General features: G+C 46.0%; 1 protein-coding gene across 3 annotated transcripts in view; it reads left to right on the top strand.

Moving 5' to 3' along the window:
• LOC115081610 (synaptotagmin-like protein 2) overlaps positions 1–17,555 on the top strand; it is a 251,242-nt gene that overhangs the window by 191,846 nt on the left and 41,841 nt on the right. For all 3 annotated transcript variants that reach the window (XM_029586035.1, XM_029586034.1, XM_029586036.1), the window contains exons 4-7: positions 6,729–6,837; positions 12,008–12,122; positions 14,574–14,664; positions 15,729–16,796. In XM_029586035.1, coding sequence (XP_029441895.1) covers positions 6,729–6,837; positions 12,008–12,122; positions 14,574–14,664; positions 15,729–16,796 — 1,383 coding nt within the window. The remainder of the gene's footprint in view (positions 1–6,728; positions 6,838–12,007; positions 12,123–14,573; positions 14,665–15,728; positions 16,797–17,555) is intronic.

Raw genomic sequence — 17,555 nt, 5'->3', positions numbered from 1 at the left:
GACTCATAGCAAAACTCTTTTTTTTTATATTTAGTTTAGTTTTTATTGAGTTTTCCAAACTCACCATAGACACCATAGATATGCCTTGTCGCATCACAGAAGACTGTATCATCATCCAAATGCAAGTAGCACATTCAAGACTAATCGGAGAAAATTCTTTTTCACTCAACGCACAATAAAGCTCTGGAATTTGTTGCCAGAGGATGTGGTTTGTGTAGTTGGGTTCAAAAAAGGTTTGGATACGTTTTTGGAGGAGAAGTCCATTAACGGCTATTAATCAAGTTGACTTAGGGAATAGCCACTGCTATTAATTGCATCAGTAGCATGGGATCTTCTTAGTTTTTAGGGTAATTGTCAGGTTCTTGTGGCCTGGTTTGGCCTCTGTTGGAAACAGGATGCTGAGCTTGATGGACCCTTGGTCTGACCCAGCATGGCAATTTCTTATGTTAGCTATGTCTTAGGATCAGTATTTATTTGTTTATTAATCATTTAATTATAGCCCACACAATCATGTCTACAGGATGCTCTTGGCGGGTAGCAACAAATTAAAAAAAAACATCACCACAAAAGATGCAAACCCCCGTACAATAAAAACAAATGCCAAGCACAACCAAAGCAAAAATATAAAAACAAGTCAGACTTTAATAGCAGGATACTCAAAAGGCAATAGCCAGCCACTGCCAAAATAAACTATACACAGTAAGGCTTGCAACATAACTCAGACAAGACCTGACAAGGCAGTTCAGGGAAAGGCTCTTTGGGACAGCCAAGTCTTTATGAAACTGAAGGTTATCTGGACAACTAGTCTCTGATTGGAGGCTACGCCAGATTAATGGAGCCACACAGCTGAAAGAACTGCGGCTTGCAGCAGAGAGCTGTGCAACTTGCAGAGGTGGGGTAGTTAGTAGGGCCGCCTATGATGTGTGTAGTTGCAGAGGTGGAGTAGTTAGTAGGGCCGCCTATGATGTGTGTAGTTGCAGAGGTGGAGTAGTTAGTAGGGCCGCCTATGATGTGTGTAGTTGCAGAGGTGGGGTAGTTAGTAGGGCCGCCTATTATGTGTGTAGTTGCAGAGGTGGGGTAGTTAGTAGGGCCGCCTCTGATGTGTGTAGTTGCAGAGCTGGAGTAGTTAGTAGGGCCGCCTATGATGTGTGTAGTTGCAGAGCTGGGGTAGTTAGTAGGGCCGCCTATGATGTGTGTAGTTGCAGAGCTGGGGTAGTTAATAGGACCGCCTATGATGTGTGTAGTTGCAGAGGTGGGGTAGTTAGTAGAGCCGCCTATGATGTGTGTAGTTGGCGACTGGGGGAGTAGTGAGACAGGCAGGACTTAGGCAGCTAAGACCCAGCTCAAGTCAGACATGCAGTTTTGAAGATAATCTGATACATGACTGGTAACCAAAGCAAGTCACAGAGGATGGGAGTTATATGGCCTCTATATTTGGTGCCAGAAGTGATACAGGCAGCAGCATTCTGAACCACCTGGAGGCAATGAAGATGGGTTTTTTGGCAAGCCAGTGTGGTTTTGTAAGTACAAAGAACAGGAGTACTGACAGTAGCTGGATCTCTCCCAACAATGGAAGAGCTTGTTTTATTAAACATGCTGGGGCAGATTTTATAAATCTGCGCACACGCGTACTTTTGTTCGCGCACCAGGCGCAAACAAGAGTACGCGGGATTTTAATAGATACGCGCGTAGCCGCGTGTATCCATTAAAATCCGGGGTGGGCGAGCGCAAGGCTGCCCAAAATCGGCAGCCTGTGCGTACCGAGCCGCGCAGCCTGCATCCGTTCCCTCCGAGGCCGCTCCGAAATCGGAGCGGCCTCGGAGGGAACTTTCCTTCCACCTCCCGCACCTTCCCTTCTTAACCCACCACCCCCCCCCCCCCGGCCCTATCTAAACCACCCCCCTACCTTTGTCGGCAAAGTTACACCTGCTGGAAGCAAGCGTAACTTTGCGCGCGCCGGGCCAGCTGCCGTGCTCCATATTCTGGTCTGGGGGCTGGTCCGGAGGCCGCGGCCACGCCCCAGGAACACCCCCGGGATGAAACCACGCCCACGGTGCCGCCCCCAAAACGCCACGTCACTTGCGACATGCCCCCGAAATGGTGCGTCACTCTCGGCACGCCCCCAACATGCCCCCCCCGACACGCCCCTCCATGCAAGCCCCAGGACTTACGTGCGTCCCGGGGCTTGCGCACGCCGAGCCTATGCAGAATAGGCTCGGCGCGCGCAGGGGGGGTTTGGGGTAGGTTTTCGGGGGGTATGCGCGTATCTCTTTGAAAATCTACCCCACAATGTGCACCAATTAATGTGCTGTATCACATGTGAATACACACAAAGCAGTTCATTACTATGGAAATGGAGCAGTGTGGTTCACTATTACTACATTTTATTACTTCTATAACGTTACTCAACATACACAGCGCTGTACAAATAATGAAAAATGGTCCATAAACTACTATTATGGTAATTAATAAGCAATAGTAGCTTATGATCTACCAAATGTTTGGGTACTTGCCAAGTATTTGTGACTTGGATTGGCCACTGTTGGAAACAGGATGCTGGGCTTGATGGACCCTTGGTCTGACCCAGTATGGCAACTTCTTATGTTCTTATGTCACCATCTGCGCTATTCTCTGAAAGTTAACTACATTTGAAGAGCTATGGTTAACTTTCCTCAAGAGCATGCTCCCGGGCCATCAGCTTAAAGGGGTTTCCAGCCCCTAGTGAATGCCCTGGTAGTCCTTGGTGGCAAATGAAATCATCTCAGCTCCCTCCTGCCCACTCGGCACATTAATATTCCTAAAGGATTCCCATGAGTAACTTTTTCCCTACCCACAGTGAGTAGCTCCAGCCCCATCCTCCAAACCCCCTCTGACTCAAACCTCTTCCAAAAGCCTCCCTCTCGGAATCACTCACCCCACCCCACCCCAGACCTCCCCAGCTTACCCCGTAGTCTGGGGTTCAAAGGAAGCAGAAGCGACTCCCCCCCAGTTGCTTCAGCTCCACTGGTGGTGAAATTCGAAATGGCGCTGGCTGATCCTAAACTCTCCTTTGCCTCTGCTTGTGTGTAACCGCTGGGATAGCTGAACCTAGACAGCAGTTCCAGAGGTCATAGCTCACATTTATATTTTGGGTGAAACACTTTTATCATGCAACAGGATGTATTTCCAGGTTTCCTGTGCGCAGCGGGGGAGATCTCTTTCAAGGCCCTTCGCTTGCATTCAGTTGTTTCCCAATCTAAAGTTCTTGCATAGTGCAGTGATGATAACAGCACAAACGATCATTACAGTCATTACTCAGTGGAACACATGACAGTTATGGTGGTTTCTAATATTATTCTTTACTGATAAGGTGCAAAGTGTTGATTTTAAGTCTTTACAGCCGATTGATTCTCTTTTAAAATGGTACAAGTCACAAACTTACTAAAAAGCACTTGTACCATTGTAAAAGAGAATCAATAACAACAACATAATAACATACAAGACAATTCACATGCCCACATGCAAATGGCATTACATAACTTTTTAAACTATATATATTCACCATGATGGAATGTCTATTTAACAAATATGAGGTAACGCTGTTTTTTTCCAATATGAATCAATGCCTGGTTTAACTAATGCGACTTCTGTATACTGTTTTGCATTATTTGACTATTGCAAATTGCTTTGTTTATCTAATGTGACTACTGTAAACAGTTATGATGGCGAAACCGAATGACGGTATACAAAAACATGTTAAATAAATAAATGTGTGTTTCTTGTGAGCTGCCTTGGGCAATGCATAGGTAGCATATAAATAAACTTTACCATAACCTTAACCATAACCATGATGTTAAAGCCGATTGATTCAGTTGTTTAAGCTCCTGATCTCTTCCCTCCCACTCGATTCAGGGCAAGTTACACAGTTATTTATCTCATACCGCTCCAAGTATTCTCCCTTCCAGTATCAGAATGATATTCCTGTTCTCCAAATGTCCAGTAGATATACACAGGCCCTGGGTGGAGGTCCAGCTTCCTCTCCTCTCCTCAGTCATCCCCTCCTTGGATCTCAATGATCCTCTTGCAGGAAGGGAACATTTCCCATTAGATTGCAGAGTTTAACTGAGCCCCAAGTTACCAGGTACGGCAGAATTAAATAAAATAAGTGACGTGGAAAGGCTGGAAAGAAACTCCCATCCGAATACAAGACTGCATGGAGGCATGAGCTCAATTAGTAGAAACGTCAGAGGCCAGCTAGGGCATGCTGCATCCTCATCAGGGAACCCACAAGGTAAAATGGTGGTCAGGCCCTGTAAGCCAGAGGGACACAATCCCTTATCAGCTTCCACACTGTAACCCCTCAAGATGACTATCATGTCTCCCCCCCCCCCCCCACCACTGGTAGGGAGCTGCCTACATGTGGATATTAGGATAAGCTGGGGGGAGGGCACTTAGTGGGGGCATGGTTTAGAAATGTTAGAGTTAGCTCAGGGGTTGGAGAATAAGGGCGGGGGCCTACTGATGCCTGGGCAGGAGGGGATCTGGAGTTTTTTGCCTTGATACCACGGACTACCAAGAATTTTTTGGAAAGGGGTATTTACTAGGGGCTGCTGGTCCATTTTAAGATGGCAGCCATGGGACTGGGGTCCACTACCACGTGTTGCCGCCAGGAGGAACGCACATAATTTCCTGACCGCAGCAATGTGAGGAAACGTTCTCAGGAACATCAGTTTACTAAATCCCACAGGAATTTTCTTGCGGTAAAACGGCACAGTAACATGCAATTTCCCCGGAGCTTAGCACATAGGCCCCTTCGTTAATTTAGCTGCATAGCCTGTGTAGAAGGAGAGTGTCTTCTGATGTTTATGGGAATGCCTGGCCCCTAGGTCTCCCACTACAGAATTTTAGAATGGTTTCCAGGTCTTTTTCATGTTATTTTCTCCATTGCTAGAATCAGTCATCTAAGTTAAGTGTTGGCTGTTTGGGTTTTTTTTAATTTTACCTCTATAGATGTCCTGTCTACTACTAACAGATATGTAATCAGCTTATTATATTTATTCCACACCCAGTCCCAGTAAAAATGCTTCCATTGTCATAAGAAGAGTGTGCGTTATGATCCTGTTGACCAATGATCCAAGTAGGGTCCAAGAGCTTTGGATATGCTCTGGATTGGTGTTAGATGTGTTGGAGAACCAGGCCAGAAACTAAGGAATGGACCTCCTCTCCCTCCCGATCCCAGTCTTCTCCCTCCCCCTCCTCCTCCTCTTCTTCTTACTAACACCATACTTCCCCATGGCCCTTTCCCAGATCCTTACCCTATAACCTGGGTCCTCTCTTTCTTCCTCTTACCCTCTCCTTCCTACTCCTCTTCTTCTTCTTACTAACACCATACTTCCCCATGGCCCTTTCCCAGATCCTTACCCTATAACCTGGGTCCTCTCTTTCTTCCTCTTACCCTCTCCTTCCTCCTCTTCTTCTTACTAATACCATACTTCCCCATGGACCTTTCCCAGATCCTTACCCTATAACCTGGGTCCTCTTTCTTCCTCTTACCCTCTCCTTCCTACTCCTCCTCCTCTTCTTCTTCTTACTAACGCCATACTTCCCCCATGGCCCTTTCCCAGATCCTTACCCTATAACCTGGGTCCTCTCTTTCTTCCTCTTACCCTCTCCTTCCTACTCCTCCTCCTCTTCTTCTTCTTCTTACTAACACCATACTTCCCCATGGCCCTTTCCCTGATCCTTACCCTATAACCTGGGTCCTCTCTTTCTTCCTCTTACTCTCTCCTTCCTACTCCTCCTTCTTACTAACACCATACTTCCCCATGGCCCTTTCCCAGATCCTTACCCTATAACCTGGGTCCTCTCTTCCTCTTACCCTCTCCTTCCTATTCCTACTCTCCCACTCCAATCCTTGCTTCTTTCCCTTGATCCTCAGTCTTTGATTTCCCTCATCCTCAGTCTGCAGGCCTTGAGTCTCTGTTCCCCACCACCTTTGATCCGTGGGTCTTCATGTGTCCATGTCAGTCACTCTCAGTCTCTAGTCCTGCTGTTGCCTTAGCTTCAAGCTTCTCCCTCATCTCTCAGATAATTCCTCCTCTTGTTTGGCACTGGTGCCATGGGGTCGGCTCCAGGCAATCTCCTTGCAGTATGGTGGCGAGGCAGGACTCATGAGAACATGGAGCCCTGGGCCTTTCATAGTATGAAACTGGTCTTGCTCCACACAGATGGGATTTGGAAGGCTAACGGTACAGCGTGAAGATGCCACAGCAGTTCTGCTATCCTCCTGTTGATCGCTACCACCGACAGCAAACTGATACTGAGAGGTGGAAAAAAATGGTGGTGGGAGGGAGCTCCAAGGCAACAGTGGTGCGCCCCATGGTACTTGACTGGGTATTTGCTGTGGAGCATCTTGTGGTTTGGGGACTCCAGGCAATTTCTCTGTTTGCTCCCCCTTAATGCTGGCCATGGATATGCTTATGAAAAACCCATTGTGCTTTTTATGCATAACTAGACCTTGCAAAGTATGACAAATGCAAGCCAACACTGCACATGTAAACAATAATACCAAGCTTGCTAATAACATTGTAGTCTGTGTATAGGGAAGGAATGTGCTAAGTGCTGCAGTTCCGTTGCCCTAGAAGAATGTTAACCGGGTAACTTGCCCTCTAAGCAGATCCTTGTCTGTTCAGCTGATTTTCTGTATAACAATATAAATGACACTTTTTTTTTTTTTGTCCTTACCAAAGATGAGAACACAGAGCAGGTTTGTGACCATGAACAAGGGAAACCCAGCCCAGCACCTGCACAATCAGCCAGCCCTCTGGAGCCAAGTCCCGTCCTGCCTAGGAATGAAAGGTAACCTGCAAATTGAGGACTACATTATGTGCCAGACACATTAGACAAAGCAGCTGATAGGATGCAGACACCTACTGGTGAGAAGAGTGAGTGCAGAGACTTCCTCACCAACTGAAGCTCCTGCCTCAAAAGTGTTTGCACGCCTATAGCCTGCTGCTTTATGGCCAGGTATGGTTAGGGGGGGATGCTAGAGGCATTCAAATAGCTCTAGAGGCTGAAATGGTGTGGACATTTTTTTTTTCTTTCAGAAAGAGTGGTAGGTACATGGAACAGCCTCCCAGTGGAAGTGGTGAAGGCACAAACAGTAATAGAGCTTGCAGAGATCACAAGCTAGGCACAGAGGATCCTCAATTGTGAGGAAGTGAAGTTGGCCAGAATGGATGGGACTTAGTGTTTCTCCGCAGTCATAGTCTATGTTTAAAACAATAGTATTAAGATATTAGTAATGTATCATTATAATTGCATTAAGAATCAGACGTCTGGTCTGGTCTTCCTCAGAAAGTCCTTGGTTTGACCATGCCAGTGGTCAGACTGAGGCAGAATGTTTGGCACTGAGCCGGGATTCCTGGCTGGTCCTCTACTTTACCTTATGGCCTATCTAATCTTACCATATCTACTTAAGATCCTCTAGTTTAAATAATTCATGTGCTGTCTGACTGGCTGCTGACTGGGGGCTCTTTCTCCATCTTGCCTCTGGATGTTTATTGATAGTAGTAAGTGATCTTTCCGACCCTACGTTTCTCAGCATAAAGTGCTCTGCTGAGTATTGGGTCCTATTTCAGCAGAGAAGAGCAGCAGCAGCAGGCCGGGAAAGCAGAGGACTCTGCGCCAGTCCTGACTGGCGCAGAGTCCTCTGCTTTCCCGGCCTGCAGTTTGATTTTTGTCTCATTCACGCCTGCACCACCAGAACCCCGTGAGGGCGGGGGGAAGTGCTCATCTTGGAAAAATAGTTGTGCCCTGGTGACTGCAAACGAATCAATAATAATACAGTAAGTACTGCCTTAAGTTTCATAACGGCCTTAATTGTACTTGTAGGAAAACAAGGTGGCAGAGTGTCCGGTATTCAGTGCACACAAGCTAGGGAAGAGACATCCTATCATTGGCCCGCTCTGGGTTTGCATTTTTATCTATCAGATAAGGAACTGGTGAAGCAGTAACTTATTAAACATTTGGCCGCAAGGACTTCGTCACCTTTTTATAGTTTACCGAGGCAATTTCAAAGCACAGCAGGGAAGCAAGTTTTCTTTTTCACAATAACAAGCAGAGTTTTGTTCTGTTCACGTTGCTTTCAAGTTATTATGCCGTTAAAAAGCCCTGACACTTTACATCTTGGGCAGCTTCTCTGTAAATGAAGAATTAAACGTGACATCATTTTTTCAGCAAGACACTGGGTTTAGGTGACCTGCTGGTCAGCCCTTCTGTAATGTGACAGAGAATGCTAAAGGGATCTCAGTGAAATAAAGGTGATTGCTTCAGATAGGAAATACTACTGTAACCCCTGGACCCCTGAGGGGCCCCTGGAACCACACCTCAAGCACAGTCTTACATGTCACAGTCCTCATCTTGATGTTAATTTATTCTGACTGTTGCACTGGAGGTGGACCCTTGGGCCGAGGTGGGGTTGATGCAACCCGTAGGTAGGTAACTACGGGTCCCCACCGTCGGCAGGTGGAGTGGGTTGATGGACGGAGGCCGGCTGGCGCTTCACCAATACCAGCCCTCGTTCCCCGCAGGTTGAGCCTTTGGGTGCCGGGGCCGGCTGGACTTATGTGGGCCTCCGTATGTCGTTGTCAATGGAGGGATCGAGGTCAGCCCAGAGACAGCAGTGGAGAGATGGTACAGTCTGGTACTGGACGAGGCAGTGTCCCGGAGACTCGGGCGCCAAAGGAACAAAGTCAGATAGGGGGCACCTGAGCAAGAGCAGGCCGAAGCCTGAATGGCCAATCCAGGACGTAGGCTGAAGAGGCGACGTGGAACAAGCTTGAGTCAGGGCTGGTGGCAATCTGGAGAAGAGGCAAGCAAGGCTGAAGTCTGATCATGGAGATAGTCAAACGTAGTCAGGCGAAGCAGAGGTCTGGGCTGGAGAGAGGCAATGGAATAGTCAGGCAATGCAGAGGTCCGGATCTGGAGAGAGGCAGCGGAGTAGTCAGGTGATGCAGAGGTCCGGGCCCGGAGAGAGGCAGCAGAGTAGTCAGGCGATGCAGAGGTCCGGGTCTGGAGAGAGGCAGCAGAGTAGTCAGGCGATGCAGAGGTCCGGGTCTGGAGAGAGGCAGCAGAGTAGTCAGGCGATGCAGAGGTCCGGGTCTGGAGAGAGGCAGCAGAGTAGTCAGGCGATGCAGAGGTCCGGGTCTGGAGAGAGGCAGCAGAGTAGTCAGGCGATGCAGAGGTCCGGATCTGGAGAGAGGCAGCAGAGTAGTCAGGCGATGCAGAGGTCCGGGCCCGGAGAGAGGCAGCGGAGTAGTCAGGCGATGCAGAGGTCCGGGTCTGGAGAGAGGCAGCAGAGTAGTCAGGCGATGCAGAGGTCCGGGTCTGGAGAGAGGCAGCGGAGTAGTCAGGCGATGCAGAGGTCCGGGTCTGGAGAGAGGCAGCGGAGTAGTCAGGCGATGCAGAGGTCCGGGTCTGGAGAGAGGCAGCAGAGTAGTCAGGCGATGCAGAGGTCCGGATCTGGAGAGAGGCAGCAGAGTAGTCAGGCGATGCAGAGGTCCGGATCTGGAGAGAGGCAGCAGAGTAGTCAGGCGATGCAGAGGTCCGGATCTGGAGAGAGGCAGCAGAGTAGTCAGGCGATGCAGAGGTCCGGATCTGGAGAGAGGCAGCAGAGTAGTCAGGCGATGCAGAGGTCCGGATCTAGAGAGAGGCAGCAGAGTAGTCAGGCGATGCAGAGGTCCGGATCTGGAGAGAGGCAGCAGAGTAGTCAGGCGATGCAGAGGTCCGGATCTGGAGAGAGGCAGCAGAGTAGTCAGGCGATGCAGAGGTCCGGATCTGGAGAAAGGCAGCAGAGTAGTCAGGCGATGCAGAGGTCCGGGTCTGGAGAGAGGCAACGGAGTAGTCAGGCGATACAGAGGTCCGGGTCTGGAGAGAGGCAACGGAGTAGTCAGGCGATACAGAGGTCAGGGTCTGGAGAGAGAGGCAACGACGTGGTCAGACAAAGCAGAGGTCTGGGTCTGGAGAGAGGCAACGACGTGGTCAGACAAAGCAGAGGTCCAGGCTTGGAGAGAGTCAATGGCGTAGTCAGGCAAAGCAGAGGTCCAGGCTTGGAGAGAGTCAATGGCGTAGTCAGGCAAAGCAGAGGTCCAGGCTTGGAGAGAGTCAATGACATGGTCAGGCAAAGCAGAGGTCTGAGCTTGGAGAGCATCAATGGTTAGTCAGGCAAAGCAGAGGTCCGAGCTTGGAGAGAGTCAATGACATGGTCAGGCAAAGCAGAGGTCCGAGCTTGGAGAGCATCAATGGTTAGTCAGACAAAGCAGAGGTCCGAGCTTGGAGAGAGTCAATGGCGTAGTCAGGCAAAGCAGAGGTCCGAGCTTGGAGAGAGTCAATGGCGTAGTCAGGCAAAGCAGAGGTCCAGGCTTGGAGAGAGTCAATGACATGGTCAGGTAAAGCAAAGTCAAAGCCCGTGTAGGCAATCCGAGGAAGGGTTGAAGACCAGGAACGCAGGAATCAGGAACAAAGGAGCGAGATGAATCTCTCAGGAGGCAACGAGTACTCGACCAATGAGGAGACCTATTGCAAAGACAAAGCTAGGGAGTGGAGCCTGAGCTTAAGTACCAGTGCTCCGCTGACGTCATCATCTGGGGCTGCGGCTCGGTTCCTGCCGCAGGCCCTACTTAATGTTCAGCAATGAGCGCGCACGTGCCTAGGGAGGGGCAAAGCGCCGAGTAGCAGCGTCTCTCCGCAGGCCACGTGGAGAGGCCTGACATGGGGCAGTAGCAGTGGTAGCTGGACTGGAGACACCAGGGTCTGTAGCTGAGCCGGAGGCACCAGGGGTGGCCCGAGGACGAAGCTGGTGGCCCAACACCACCAGAGACGAGGGACCAGGCACTGGAGTTACAGAAGATAGGTGAGAGGGCCGTGCCGCGGGTCTGCCACGGAAGGCACGCGCAACATTGAGTCAATTGTAAACAGCACTAATAATCTCATTATTGTAAACAGCAGTAATAAGCACACTGGAAGCTGGTCTGGTTTGTAATTTAACTTTTACTGGTTAAAGATTAATCTGATGAAACATTGTTTTTACAGCTCTTGGTAGTTACAATCCAATCTTTACACTTTTAGATCTTCAATAAATTTGTGACCTTACTCTTTCAATCAAGTTATTCAGTGTTTAATTCCAATTAATATAATTTTAATTCCTTTTCTGGGCCAAATATTGAGGTAGATTTTAAGCTTCCTCCCAATGGTGGAAAGGATTTCAACCTAATTTAGTTGTGTGAGATTCAAGTCCCAGTTTGCATACCTTTTCTACAGTTACTCCTTGTTCTCCTCCTTCTTCTAGTTTATATCTGGTTGGTACTCTTTGGTTCCTCTTTTCCCAGATGATCTCATTGAGATGGTCGTGGATACACTTAATGGTGCTCTAGTTCTCCTTCCTGCTTCACATGCTCCTTCCCTCTGGTAATGAATGTAGACTCAGTCCTCCATGAGGACCCTGATAGTCCTACGGTTCTCTGTCAGTGAGAGACGCCCTTCCTCAAGATGTTAGGAAAAAACCCGGTCCCTGGTCCTGACTCCCTAGGGTTCTCAGGTTAAACAAAACAATCTCAAAAGAAAAAAAGGGAAACCAAAACAAGAGGCAGGAAGGTTGGACTAAACTTCCTCCTTTCGAACAGTTTCCGAAATTCATAGCAATAAAATAGGAAGAGGCACTCTGCCCTCTTCACTTAAGCCAGGTCTCCTGGAAAACAAACCAAAAGGGAGCATGAAAGGGACATGTCGCCCCAAGGAGAATCAACTCAGAAATCTACAACTTAAGATGGTGGCAGAGATTTCCAGTGTATAGACTGGGAGCTACAACCTGCAATGTCTTTATCTATGCTATACTGTCCCTTCCATAAAGACCAACTCATTCTCTTAGTAGGGATGTCTATACTACCAAGAAATGCAGGCAGACACATAGCCAAAAGAGATGTTGCTAGATTTTTTTGTGGTTATTTTTTGTGTTCTTGGTGTTTTATAGATCCAATGAAACTGAAGACAGTAAGAATGAAGAACCCCAAACCTTGTCAAAGCTGAAGGTGAAACTGCCCGAGCTGACAGTGCCAGAAGCAACTGCATCTTCCCTCTCAGAGAAGGTAAAGCTCACCTTGCAGCCCACCTGTGCTATCACAAGAAACAAGTATTTTTTTGGAGGAACAAGATGGCACTTTGGTGTGGAAGAAAATCATTTTTATGGGGCTTTGTTCTTAGTTCTGTGTGAAGGGAAGGCAAGAGCGAGACAGAGACACATATTCACACAATGTGGCTGATGACGGACATTTACCATTATGGTAAGATGCAGCCGAGAAGAGCTTTCCAGTAAAAGTGGGGATGGTGGAAGGATGAGCCATATTAGTCCTGGATATCCATAGGGAGCCTCCATAGTGCAAGATATTTGCTATGATAAAGGAATCCTGAGTGTGAAAGGTGGTAATAAGATCATTATCACTGTATGGAGCATAATGTTACAGTGCGAGACAGGAATAAGAACAAGCTATGGGTGTGTGTCAGAGATGGAGATACTATGCTGGATGTTTGGGGTGACAGAGAGGGAGAATGTTTGAAAGTGAATTTGTAGAAAAGATGAGGGAAAGAAGATTGATGTCTGTTGGGCATGTGGAGAGCAGAGAGGACAGTTATGTTGACAGGTAGGTCCTCGAAAAACAGCTGGAGGGGAAAAGGCCCAGAAGAAGATCTAAGCTGAATTGGATCCATGCTGTTCCCCAGAATATTGAAGCCTGTGGGGCAAGGAAGGGAATGGGGCTAGACCAGCTAGCAGTTATTAGCTGGATGCGAGCTAATGAGATAAGATGGTAAGAAATTGGTAGTACATCATTGAGCTGAAGTGATTTGGTAACTGGTGGCTTCAGAAGCCAAGAGCGGATATAAGAAAATCATGCCGGAAGCTCCCGTCCTTCATGTCCTGTTTGGTTCTCCGCAGTGATATGGGAGAGTTGTATCCTCAAACATTTCCTTATAGAAGTTGCCTTTGTGGTTTTGTTCCATTTTTAAGGGTGCTTTTAGGAAAACAGGCCTGCCAGCTAATCCCAAGCTGTAAGTGCTGGCTTTCAAACTCTTATTTAACAGAATATGATGGCAGATAAAAACTATAGGTCCCATTTGGAGATTCCATTTCTAAGCATTCTGGGAACAGACGGGCCCTTTTCTGCACTGGCAAGAGCAGAACGGTAAATCCTAGATGGTTTATGGATATTTTATTTATTTATTTAAAGGCTTTTATATACCGGAGTTCATGCACTTGTGCATACCACTTCGGTTTACACATAACAAGGAACAGAAAATTACATCAAACAGATTGAACAATTAAACAAATATATAATTACATCCAACAATTGGGTATAAATAACATGGCTAACTTAGTAGGATCTTAGAGTTTGAGGTAAAGGAGAGAAATAGTACCAAGTGGTAACAGAACAATGTTAATGGCTAAATAATAAATATAAATAGTAAATACAAATTCTTATAATAAATACAGGTGTTTACAGATTACAGTCTTCATGAAAAGTTTACGTCTACAGAATAGGGTTAAGTAAATAAGAACTGGCGGTTATTTCTATAGGAGTGAAGACTTCAAAAACTGAGGTTACATCTGGATTAAGAGGTATTGGTGTAGCATGCTCAAATATTTAATGATTTGGAATTGTGAGACCAAGGATAAAATTAGGAGTTGTTTGATATGATTATAAAAGCGAGAATGATTCAATGAGAAGTTTAACAACAAAGACTCAATCAAGATATTCCTTGTGGCTTGGGGCCACTTGACAGTTGTGGTAGGACAGATACTAAATGAAAAGTTGTCATGTTTGCATTCCGTTCTGTTGCTGTTACTGCTTTATGTGATTTCAGTGGTGAATAAAAATTATATTAGAACAAAAACAGATATTTATTAAACCAGGCCATCCTCTGGCCTGCATGTTTCTCTATGAATGTAACTAAGTATCCGCTGATTGCTTTCCCCATATGATGTTTTGCTCCTTGCTGAACATATCTTGATCACGTGGAGGCCGGATCCTCTCTGTGGTACACAGCATTGAGCAGGCATGGAAGAAAGGTTTGTCTCAAACTCTCAGGGCAAAGAGATTGCTAGACGTGTGGTAACTAGAGGAATACCGAGCTATGAAGTGCCACGTTGTTATTACTGGATTTTCAATACAATAGAGACATTTAAATAACTCAAAGGTTTCCTTTCAATGGAAAGGAGGCACTAGAATGAGGGGGGGGGGGGGGTGTCAAAGGATGAGGATGAAAGTGGGTAGACTCGGGAGTAATCTTAGGAAATATTTATTTACCAAGAGAGTAGTGGATGACTGGATGGCCTCCCAGTGGAGATGGTGGAGATGAAAAATAGTATCTGAATTCAAGAAAGCCTGGGATACATACAGGGGATCTCAGAGGAAGTGATGGCAATTGCAAGAGCTACATAAATTTGATGGATGGACAGACTAAATGGGCCATATGGACTTTTTCTATCGTCATGCGTCTTTGTTTTCGACACCTGAATTTTCTTGATGGTCTTGTCATTCTAGGCATACAGTCTAAATAATGCCTCCCCAGCGGACAGTGGCATCGGGTTAAGTCCCTTCATGACTACTAACAATTCTCAGCCGCTTGAAAAAGGTACGTCATGCTTGTTAAACTCCAATTTATTTTCTTAATTATCTGAAAAGTGGTGTTCTATAAGGCCTATCTGTGATATTGTTCCTGCACACTGTCCATTAATTGCTCCGTCAAAGTAGTATAATATGGAAAATGGCTGTTTGTCTTCAGATAACAATTTTGGGGAACTGAGAGACAGATCTATCATCAAGACAGATTGGGTGGTAAATAATGTACTATTTAATGCATTAATGCACATAAGCAAAGGGATTCATTTCATTTTATACTGACAAACCATATCTAGGCCATGTGAGGTCAAGGTTTGGTTTGGAAATATCTCCCCAGTTCACAAATGAACAGTATTAATAATTTCAGTGTTAATGTTTTTGTAATTGTCAAATCAGAGGTGGTGAATTGTCTAACACCAGCACCAGGGGCTCTGAGTCAGCAGGAGATGAAGGCAGCATGAAGTAGAATATAGAAAAATATGATCTAAATCATACAGGGGGAGCCTCTGGAGGAAGCCGAGCTCCTACAGGGCAAATGGAAACTGTATCCTGAAAAGGCCAGCAAATCAGTGAAGGTGTCTTATGATAGGTCAAATCCAGTTGTTAAATTAGCTGTTGACTTGAGTAATGAGTATGGCATATTGTAACCTAGAAACCCAAGGTGGCCATGAAAAAGCAAATAATTTCATATTTAGCTTGGTTTAAAGTGATGTTGTCGATCCCATAGCAATATGACATGATGGAATGTAATGTGTTAAAGTACAATGGGTGTGTCAAGAACAACACTTCATTGAGAGCACAACTGATGGCCATGACCATATGACATATTTTGTGAGTTCTTTATTAAGAAAGTCTTTATATTAAAGCCATAAAGTGTGGTCATGTTATTTCACTCAGTATACAAGTTTCACTATGTGACAGTTCCATAACAGACTAAATAACTAAGAATATGCCATGCTAAGTCAGACCAAGGTGCTTTGAGCCCAGCATCCTGTATCCAACAGTGACCACTCCTGGTCGCAAGTACCCGGCCAATCACCAATAGTTGATCTATTTCTTCTGTCTCACCTGTTACAGATCAGGAAGTTACTCCTTCACCTCCACAGTTCTCAGAGACAGATGTGGCCCAGTCCAATCATTCTGTTCAAGAGGTTGACTTTGCAACAATGAAGCAGCGTTCCCATGAGGAGCTTGGTACACACAGCAAGATACCAGTCAAGAGTAAAACAAGCAAAGGTTTGCCCAAAGAGGATATATTTCTGGACAATTTTGAACAATCAAATGGAAATCTTAATAAGACAGAGTCACACCACAACTCAGATTTATCATTAGCAGAGAATGAAAATAACACTGTCTTAAAACAGGGGTCTAATTATACAATTTGTTCAATGAAAGATAAGGCAAATGATCAGGAAGTCATTCTAGATCGTGATCACTTTATGACACTGAAAAAGTTTTGGGAAAAGGGAGCTGAATTGACAGGAGGAAACAATGAGGCACTAGAGAAGCCAAACTTGGCAGAGTCTACTAGGAGACAGTCCTTTACTACAAGTCGAGCTCTACATTCCAATAAGAGCCAAAGCGAAGAAGAGAAAATTGTGCCAGATATACCATGTAGAGCAAGGCAACTCCTTCAAAGACAAGTGACTTTCTCTTCCAGTGAGGATGAACACAGCTATGTAGCCCCTCCAAGGAAAGTTGCTTCCTCTTCCATTCCCAGGTCTACATACGGAAAGAGTAAAGGCTCTTCAGCAACCAGAAGTATTTCCATTGCCGAACGCAATGGAGGACATCCTGGTGAGGAGGAGAGCAAGAGCCCACACAGAAGTTCCAAGAAATCAAAGCTGCCTGTGAGATTTCCATCAGTTCAGTTGGATAACAAAACTGAGATTCCTTCTCCTACCAAAGACAGCCTGCTAAGTATATCTACCCCCGAGGCATCAGCGTCCGTAGAGGAATATATCGTGCCAGCAAACGCCAAGCGGAATGTGGACTCTTTACAAAGCAAGGTTCAGATCTTAATTGATGCAGTCACCTCTGATGATGAGAGAGACAAAATCACCTTGACTGGCCAGAACCATACGGAGGAGCCAACCTTAACAGCAAATGGAGAAGTGGCCCAAGTGGAAACTGCTGTCAATCAAGGTAAGAGACAGGAGTTGCTTGTGGAAATGATCTGGTGATTCGTGCAAAAGGATAGAAAGTTATTTCCAAGGTAAAAAGTTATGCATGCATGCATCAAGGCCTTCAAACTGAAGATGACATGCATTTTGATTTTATTTCTAAATCATTTCTTTATAATTGTACAACAGCTTCAGACCTGCCATGCATACTGATTTGCCTTTCCATTAATACTTTGCTAGTCAGATTAATGTCTGGAAATTTCTAGGGCTGTGCAAGGCTTTTTGCACTTGTGGTCAGCGTTGTAAGGCTTATGATATGCAGCACGTTGTTAAATCATATATCCCCTGTGTTGTATGATTTACATTGTCTGCCATGCAGTAGCATGTTAAATTTAAAATTGCTTTATTGGTTCACAAGCTCCTGGGGCAGGATTCTCTTCCCTGGGTAAATTCTGCGCTCCATGTTTCCAGCTCTCCACATACACTGCGTTCATTGAAACGTGAGTTGTTAGATGTTCCTTTTCTGTGTCAGGTGTGATACAAGAGAAAAAGCTTTTTTTATGTGGCAGCACCAGTGCTTTGGAATTTGCACCCGGAAAAGCTTTGATTATTAAGCATCGCAAATCTTTAAGACCATGCTGAAAACCTATTTGTTCTGGTTGGCATTGGATTGAACCCACGTATTAGGCATGATCATGATGTAAGTTGTTGTATGAGGGGATTTTGGGTTCTTCCTTTCAGAATCCTCTTAGCTGTGTTTCTTACCTGTTTGTTTTAAATT

Source organism: Rhinatrema bivittatum, unplaced genomic scaffold, assembly GCF_901001135.1.
Source record: "Rhinatrema bivittatum unplaced genomic scaffold, aRhiBiv1.1, whole genome shotgun sequence".
Lineage (NCBI taxonomy): Eukaryota > Metazoa > Chordata > Amphibia > Gymnophiona > Rhinatrematidae > Rhinatrema > Rhinatrema bivittatum.
The sequence above is the reverse complement of the archived record's forward strand: the minus strand, read 5'-3'. Positions and strand labels throughout refer to the sequence as shown.